Source organism: Pezoporus flaviventris, unplaced genomic scaffold (assembly GCF_033815535.1).
Source record: "Pezoporus flaviventris isolate CSIRO_AGI_PZ_B2104156 unplaced genomic scaffold, CSIRO_AGI_Pfla_v1 ptg000013l, whole genome shotgun sequence".
In the NCBI taxonomy this organism is placed as follows: Eukaryota; Metazoa; Chordata; class Aves; order Psittaciformes; family Psittacidae; genus Pezoporus; species Pezoporus flaviventris.
The window spans coordinates 25,691,029-25,700,171 of NW_026892561.1; the positions used below are offsets into that span (position 1 = coordinate 25,691,029).

General features: G+C 41.5%; 1 protein-coding gene across 9 annotated transcripts in view; it reads left to right on the top strand.

Annotated features, from left to right (window-relative positions):
- Positions 1-6,416, top strand: part of MCF2L2 (MCF.2 cell line derived transforming sequence-like 2) — a 180,673-nt gene extending 174,257 nt beyond the window's left edge. For all 9 annotated transcript variants that reach the window (XM_061452399.1, XM_061452405.1, XM_061452400.1 and 6 more), the window contains 4 exons: positions 1,980-2,098; positions 2,659-2,771; positions 3,732-3,835; positions 4,996-6,416. In XM_061452399.1, coding sequence (XP_061308383.1) covers positions 1,980-2,098; positions 2,659-2,771; positions 3,732-3,835; positions 4,996-5,096 — 437 coding nt within the window. In that variant the 3' untranslated portion in view covers positions 5,097-6,416. The remainder of the gene's footprint in view (positions 1-1,979; positions 2,099-2,658; positions 2,772-3,731; positions 3,836-4,995) is intronic.
- Positions 6,417-9,143: the final 2,727 nt, after the last annotated feature.

Sequence of the window (9,143 nt, forward strand, 5' to 3'; positions counted from 1 at the left end):
GCACAGCTAAAAATAATTATTTTAATTGATGTCAGAGAGCTCACAATTTGATCTGTGTTATTTTATAGCTTGAATTAGGTGCTCAATATTTAGGCTATTTCTTCGTCTCTGAAATTAGAATAGCGATTTCTATGGAAGAAGAAGACTGATGCATATATTTATAAGGAATCCTTGCTGCTCAGGTTTCTGCGGATGTCAGTGGCAAAAGATAACTTCAACTTTTTCTAAGGGGAAGAGAGATATATTTTTCTTTTGTCTTTTGTTGCCCAACCTGTGAATTTGAACTGAAATTGCTGTAATGGTTTGGAGCTAGATAGCATCAGTGTATTCCTCTGCATTTAGACATTTGTTGGTATTTTGCTGGTGTGATTCAGATACGGAATATGGGGTTCAGTTCTATATGCTGCATGATCTGTAACTGAAATGGTCTTTTCTGACTCAAAACTCTGTTGGTATAGACCTTGGCAGGGACTCTCACAACCTAGCACACGAATGCCACTTCAGTGGCTAGTTTTCACCTTGAATTCAGATGACCTAACAATACCTACAGGGTTATAACTGGGGATGATGCTCTGCTGGAAGAAGATCACTGTCTCTTTTGTAACCAAATGGGGGCATTTGGGGCAGTCACAGCCCCAGCATAAGAGGAGAGAGAAGAGGCTGCAGAACTGCATGACCACAAGTTGAACCAACCAGTGCCTGTAACAGGGAAGATGTGCATGGGGAGGGATTAAATAAATTGATGAGTAAACCTATTTTTCTCAGATTAGATCACTTTTCTGTTTACTGCCTGCACTGCCTGGCTTGGGTTTTGTATTGTCTCAGGCCAGGTTTTACTGTGGGTTATGACTGCTGGGTTATGCATAATCCCACTGCATGAGCATTTGTCTTTGTGCCTTGTTGTTAGAGCAGTGCTTTGCCTTGTCAAGAGCGCAGCCCACAGCCTGTAAACAACTTGATTCAGCATCTGCTTAGGCTGAGTCCCTGTGAATCAAGTAATGCACAGCAGGGGAATTAAGTAGGAAGGCACATTGATTTGACTAACTCCATTCATTTTATAATCTGTTAAGGCTATTGAGGTTTCCTCCTAGCTGGACTGTAGTCATCCCTGTCAGAAAAGGGACAGGTATCAAGTGTAAAGGAAAGTGCAGATTATGATTGCCATCTGTGTAGAAGAGTCTGAGTTACTTTTACACCATGGGAGCATCAGGCAGGTCTTATAAGGCTTAGCCTAAATTTCCCTCAGGACACATCCTCTGGATATGCCTTTGTAGGTAAAGAGTCTGGCTGTTGTGCTTGGGCTGTAAATCTGTCATTAAGTCCCTTCCACTGGGCTGGGGTGGTATTGGGTTGAAATCATACAATAAGACTGCGCACAGCAGAAATTAATGAGATCTTCTCTACCTACTACCAAGGTCTGGTTGTCTTTGTGCCTTGTTCACTCTGTCCCTTCCCTGCACTTCCAACCTGCCCCAGAGGATAGTCTTGTAAGTTGGTCAGGTGGTAATATCCTGTCAAGGGTGTCAAGGAGATAAGAAGTCAACCAAAATTCAATGACTTCAGATTTCAATTTATAAATAAACATGTGGAAGTAAGGTGGAAACTGAATGAGTGTGGCCTTCTGAAAATCATGTCAGCAAAAGTTATCATTTGCTATGATGCTTGCTCTACAGAAATACTCTTGGTGCTTGTTTTATGTACTTCCAGAACTGAAGAGATTTAGCAATGCTAAATGCTCAAGGTATTGTTGGGTGTGAATACCGTGGCCACCTGTCTTCACTCCCACAAATGACAGCAAGCAGTACAGGCTTTTAGACAGAATAATGGTTGCAATGTAATTTTAATGGCTGTAAAAAGGCACAAGCAATTCAGTAAGCGGAATAGTGGGAAGTGAAGTTGAAATTTGTTTTTAAAAGACGGAGTCTGAAAGAGGCTAATGACTGATAGCTAACTCTTTTTATTTTACTTCCTTTGAAAAGGTTGGCCCAGCAGGCAAATGCCATCTCTAGACACATTTGAGGACTTTGAAGCCATCCCCTCCAGCACAGATGAACTTTCCAACTCTTCTGACTTGGAGGAAGAGACCAACCCTAACAATGTAATTCTTTTTTCAAATTGCACTGCCTCTTCCCAGTGTCGCCTCCTCTTCTCTAAAGATCACAATTTTACCGCAAAGTTTGGGGTTATACTGGCCCTAAATTCATGGTTGTGTGGGAATAAAGAAGATGGAAACTCATCTGGAGTGTTGGGGGATTATTCCAAGACTGCTTTGTGGATCAGGACCATAAAGACTCACCCCTGCTTGTAAGCTGTAGTTTTACCTGTTACTGAAGTGAGTTATTGAAACCTCTCAGCCTTTAAAAAAGTTATTTCAGACTTTTCCAGGTAACGTGACCTGGTGTCACAAACCCAATTTTTGTGTCAGAATAATGGCTGGCTGGTTAATTCTAAAACCTGAGTGCACAGCACAGTTCAGTCCCAGGTTTGAATAATATATAACCTGAGCGTGATAAAAAAAGAAGTGACACAATTCCCTACAGAAGAAATCTGCCATCTTTAAATGCCCAATACAGTATTTAACTAAACTCGCTCTCTCTTGCACAGTATTCTTTCAACCATAGTGACTGTATTTCTGGTGCATGATTTCATTCCTTTTAGGGGACCAATCTTTTTCGGGTAGAAGGCAGTTTTGACAGCTGTTTCTCGGATTCTTTTACACTCGAGGATGGAGATTTAGTGCAATTTGTGCAGAAAGGAGAGAACGGTCAACGGTAAGTACAGAAGAGAGACAGAATCTTACAGATAGAACAGCCATAACTTTCTGGAAAAGATGGAAAATATTGACAAAAATCAATCCAAATCCATTCATCCTATTGACCAAAATACGAAAGAGACAGCTGGAGGCATGAACATACAAGCAGCTTTTGTTAATTTCACCTGGTTGGTTTTCATCCCACGTGCTTGTGATATGAGGGTTAAGAGGATGGAAATTTGCATAAAGGAAACAGGAGAGTATCTGAGCTTTTGACATTTAGCCAGTTGTCAAGGCAGCACCCTCCCATAGGATACATCAGTAAAATCCCCATGCCTTCCACTGAGCTGCAGCGGTGAACCAGAGAGCATTTTTAGCCCCAAAAGCTTAGATATAAAATGTGGTTGACAAAGTGGAATGAATCTGGCCCCCTTGAGCTTACTTATATTTTAGTGTATTCTCTTGCTGACAAGTGAGTGTTAGGAATGGACCTGGCTGGACATCTGAATTTTCCTTCCATGGGTAATTTGGAGGAAGAAGATCTCATCTCCTAGGAGTGCTCATGTATTCAGACCCTTCACTCAGAACTGACATGTAGCTGAGATGGGAACAAGTCCTGCAGGGTGAAGTAGGTGGGAAGGTAGCTAAACCCATCCATCCTGGATGGAATTTACAACAAAGGGGATAGGTAATATAAAATATTAATTTTCTTCAGCTCTAAATTTGATCAAGGGTCTCAAACACAGGCCAAGGCCACTGGTTCCTTGTCATATAGTCTGTTTGCAAGTGTGCTTGTTCTAGGATATGAGATCACCGTATGAGACTGCTGAAACTTAAGTCACTGGCTACCTGTTGGACTGCCCAGGTCCTCTGCCTTCTTCCTTAGTTTAGGAAATAGCTGCTCAACGTGCACCTCTAAGAAACAAAACCCGGGGAAAAGGTATCTAGAGAAATTCAATGACTGTTCTCTGAATTTCAGGTTAGTGAAGAAACTCATCTCCGAGAAAAGCGACTGGGTTCCTTCCAGTATATTGCAGCCAGCAGAGGGGGACAGTAACAACATAATTAAGAACAGCAATGCAGGTAAGGGAGAAAATGTATTACTGGCATTTGTTTTTTTCTTTTTTCTTTTTTTTTTTCATACTAAAGAAGAATGTGATAAATGCTGCGTCTATAACAGTGCCTCAGTGTACATCTGTGCTGCAGCCTCTGGTGTTGCAGCTCAGCTAGCCTGAAATTTGATGATGTGGGTATCAGATCTAGTTAGTCAGAGCAGCTTACCTTGGCATGGTTTAATTGTCTTTCCTTTCCTGGGCAGAACTTGAATCTCCTACCAAATTCCTGAGTCTTCCAGTACCGAGGCTGGCTACTTTACAGCTAGCCCAAGTGTGTCATATGGTAGGGTATGTTATAACTGCAGCAAAGCTTTCATCCTGACTTGGGTAGTTTCTGAATTTAGATTAGCATCTGGGCTGTGGTTCTGGTCTAGGTTTGAAAACATAATCTCATGAACCTTTATGGGTTTCATCATATTTCACTGCTAGCTCCAAAGGCTGGAGTGTTAAGGCAGATCAGCACTAAAAGTCATCCTTTCTTCAGCTTTGGTTCTGACCTAACACCCAAACATGTTGCACTGGCAAAGCTGAATCTTAGCTACTCAGATTAAAGGTTTATAGTTTTAGATTCATTTTTGCCCATCCTTAAGTATGATTTACTAAAATGTGTCCTATTTTTCTTCTGCTAACAGAAGAAAGCAAAATCTGGCATAGCCATTCCTATGGGATCTGTGATAGAGAGCTACTAGCATTTTATTCTGAGTTACATGTTTCTTTCGATTTTAGTTTTGGGTTAATTTGGGTTTTTATTTTTAATCAGTTTGTTGAAGTGAAAAAAACATTTCTGAAAGTTAACCAGGGTTCTTTGCTGTGCTTTAAAGGGAGTTTGGGAATTGTTGCTCCTTCACCTCCAAAGCAGGTCAGTTCTGTCTTTACCCTCAGTGCCTAACTGTGTCTTTTCATTTCTTTGACATGTCTAATACTTCAAAACAAAAATAAAGCCATACATACATTACAGTTAGTTATATGCCAAAATAACCTCCATTGCCTTTAGTGAGAGAATTAGGAGAGCAGTAGAATTGTGATTATTTTTTATTTTATTTCATGTTTTTAACAATAAATCTCAAGAATGTAGATGGGATGTCCTTTAGACAAATCGCATGACAATGCCCGTGTCTTCCTTTTCAGACATATACAATGATTCCTGCAGTACAGCCTCAGTAGAGTCAGACACCAAGGAGAGCGAGGTGGCCAAAAGCTTCCCAGCAGAACAGATGGCTGGCAGCTGAACAGCAGGACCGTCCTTCCTCAGGACCTCATCCATTTCTCTTTAATTTTGGGTGGACACTGGATTAAAGTTGCCTTTCTCACAAGGTTCATCATTCACTAAAACATTATCAGCATGAACATTTGAGAACTATGTTGTCCACCTGGCAAGCTGGGAAACACAACCTTAAAATGAGCATTAAACATCCAAAAAGGATTGAAACCCATTCTCAGTATTAGAGGAGAAAAATCCTTCTCACATTATCAAACTATTTCAGAAGATGTGGCCTAAATTAGGTCAACAGCAGAGCTGAAGAGTTACTATGCACGCACCTTTTGGCAACTTCACTTGAACACCAAGTTACTGCAGAAGGGCACATGCATGGTGATGAGTTCTTGCTCTACCATGGGGTCACCTGGAGGCTTTTCTGTTTGCTGACCTCTGGCTGTGCCTTCCCCATCCTCCTTAATTCCAGCTGATACATCACAAATGGACCCTTTTTGCTGATGGTCAACACCAAAACCATCCCATTTTAGGTGGTTGTGGTAAGAAAACTTCTGACTTCAACCATCAGAGAGGTTTCCTGCAGCAATGATATGACTGCTTCTGGAATGGCACAGCAAATGACCTGCTGCATAGAGAATTGTGTTGGAATGGTACAGATAGCAACTCCTGGCTATGAGATGGAGGTGCAGGACTTAGGGAAACAAAGATGTGTAACAGCTACTGTGACACAGAACATTTGAACTCTTTACAATATAAGTCGTACCCCTCTCCCCTCTGCAGTCTGTGGTTGCTGGATCACAATCCTTTCCATTTGGTGCCGGGAATTCAATCGAATGCCATTTTATGTCGTATGTTTGATTAGACTGCATGCTTTCTTTGTGTTCTACGCTATGGAGTAGATACGTTTCATCCCCCATTTGGAAGATACTTAAGCATTGCAAATAGGCAGTGAGCATTAGATGCTCCAGTGAGTGGATAGATTGTTGTTAAATACTTCTTTCCAGGACATTTGATTAAAAGACTACAAAATCTCTGCCATAAGGCTGTAATGTATAATATAAAATTATCACAGATGTTATTATTCCTCTGTAAGCCATTAGCTCATTTAGAGCAGCTGTTAAGGCATGAAGGGCTTTTGATGGCAATTGGGCCTTAGGTCCCACAAAAGCTGCTGATACTTTAGTAAAGATAAGTATTGACTAAGGGTTGTAAACAGGCAAAGATCAGCCTGGTAAAAATTACCCTAGAAGCTCAAGAGTGAATGATTGGCTTTCACTATTAGTTATTTTTGGTTTAACACTGAGACTAATGGTGCTGTATGTAAATAACAAAGAGGGACGAAAGCACTAAAAATAGAGATGATGCAAAACCAAACCCCACTCTTTAGTATCTGAGCTTCTGAGCAAATCGTAGGGCTCAGTATCATTACTATTATTTTTTCAGGGACCTGAATGCTTTTCCCTGTGTCTCTGGAGGCTGGCATTACAAATATCTTAGTGTATGAGTCAGGATAGCTGTGAAGAAGGTAGATAGTCCCATTCAAGAAAAAGCCTTAGAGCAGGTAAAGGCTTACTCAGATTTTGTTTGCCTGTGAAGGCTTGTTGGTTAATTATGAGTTGTATTGTGGTGGTTAATTCCCATGGTTCTTCTAACCCTCAATATCTAAATTCTGTGATTTCTGACATTTTTTTCATGACTAAAGGACCTGAGAGTTCTGTACCCTTTTGGAAGCTAATTTTGTCCTACAGACATATGAACTTGTCTGTTGTGTGCTGGTTATTTACCTTAAAAATGACACATGGCCTCTCAGGAACATGAATCCTATTAGTCTACTGTAGTCATGAACATCTCGAGGGAAGAATTAATTCTTTTCAGTCCCCTAAGGAAATATGCTGTGATGTTTTCTTGCAGTGCAGTTACTTTATGATCTCCCCAAAATGAGTTCATTTTGATTTCTGTATCGCTTTGAGTAATTTTTGCATGACCTGATAGAAGAGGAAATGGGTAGGGAGCTTTGATTGAGCATTGATAAATATAGTAAGCTTGTGTATTACGTGAGAGAGAAAGATAGGGAAGGGTTACCATGGATATATGAAACTGGCAAAAATAGGACTTGTGACATTGCTGACAGATGGAAAGATGCAAACCTGCACTTTGGAGTTTCTTTACAGGAATCTCATTCTAATGACGTGAAATGGCAGTGGGAAGGCTCTGTTTGAATAGGAAATGGAAAATCAGGTATTGCTGGTCCATTTCCCAGCTCTGTTGTGTGAAGGGTGACAGTGTGCTAGTCCTGTATCCCTGGTGCCCCAATATCTTCCTAAAACTGGAAAAAAATTGGAGCTGTTTGATTGAATTATGATGCTAAATTTTAGCATGTGTTCAAAAATCGGGGACCCTTCAGGGGAAAGCAAAACATTCAACCCCATGTGCCCTGCTGTACCCTCCATGAGTGTCAGTAGTGGTATCCTGTGAGGCACCCTAGAGCTTGAACAGGGAAGATGATTGCTACAGAAATGTATCCTGTCACCCAACTCACCATCTTGTCATGTCAACTGCAAAGGTATGGGCTGGATTACAACAATTTTCCTCCCTGCTTTGCTTTTGAAAAGGTTGGGGTTTGGTTTGTTGGATTTTATTCCCCCCCCTCAATCTTATGTTTTATCCTGTTTGACCAAAGTTTGAGTCACTTCTGCACCGTGAATATCCTGAGGATGACAAGTAACTCACTGCTCCATGGCCGTGGGCAGCAGTGACACAGCACCCTGGCTCTCAGTGGCCTTTGGGAGCGGCTTGTATCGCAGCTATCCTTGGACACTACTGTACCTGAGCAGGGAGCCCACAATCACTAGTTGTGTCTTTAACCTTCCTGCAGTGCCAGTGAGCCAAAAGCTGTTTCTGCCTGTTTCTGTCTCCACATTCCGAGCTCAGACCATTCTGCAACTGTGGCAGCTGCTGCTGGGGAGTGACCCAGGCCCTTTGCCTGGTTGATGCCTGTGGTGCAGATGTCAGTGAGACAGTGCCACACTGCTGGCTTTGTGTTTTTAAAGAGAGAAGTTCTGTGACAGATCAGGCTGCTGACAAGTCTGAGAACAGCCAACAAGAAATAACCCTCTGGCTTTGCTGATGAGACAAAATGGGGTTTGATTTTTTTTTTCTTTTTAATTAGTAGATGGGGTAGTCTTTTAATGACTGTATTTCTGTCAAGCGAGGCGATAATTAAGGGAATGACTCTTCATGTACAGCCTAGAATATGATTTAGTGATGTCTAGCAAGACTAGTGTGTGCATTAAGGTATACTTATTCTGTATGTAGGTCTTTGACACCATAATTTTCAGGTAAATAGACCTAAAAGTCATAGTTTTCAAATATAGATTTCATTTCAGTGTTTGGTGAAGAAGAGAGTGAACAGGTCATTTAAAAGTAGTGGTTGCTACTAAGTTTCAGTAGTAGAAAATGTCCAAGGTGTCTCTCTGCTATAGCAGCACTCATGATTGAGCATTGTACCCTTGCTGCTCGATCAGTGAGTTTGTGCCTGCTGTCTGGCTGTTCTCTCTGGGTTGGACTAGTGACACCTGCCCTCTGGGCTGAGGTTTTGATTTGGATTTCCTTCCTCTGCTCTGCTGCCATCTTCTCTGAAACTTTTAAAACTTCACAACCTCAAAACTGCCTCTGCTCAGCTGGGTGTAGACTCTTTCCTTGTGTACTGTAATGACAAACAGGTAGATGGGCAGTTGCCATGATACACAGGTCTTGCTTTTAGTAAACCACGCTAAACTATAATGAGGCCTGACCCTCTCCTCCTCTCCCGTCTAACCCCACTGGGTGAAGAATCAGACCAATGGCCGTTGTCTTGATCCTAAATGGCTGCGGCCGAACCACATGTGAACACTGGCTTTTCTTGCCAGTGACAACAAAGCTGTGTGTGTGTCTTATATTCTGGTTGTGTATGTGATGGAAAGCCATTTTATTACTTGTAATTTTCTTAGACTCTTGAGATTTCAAACAGGATTGGGTATGAGGAAGGCCATGCACTTCCTTTCCAGAAATACTCAACTTCAAA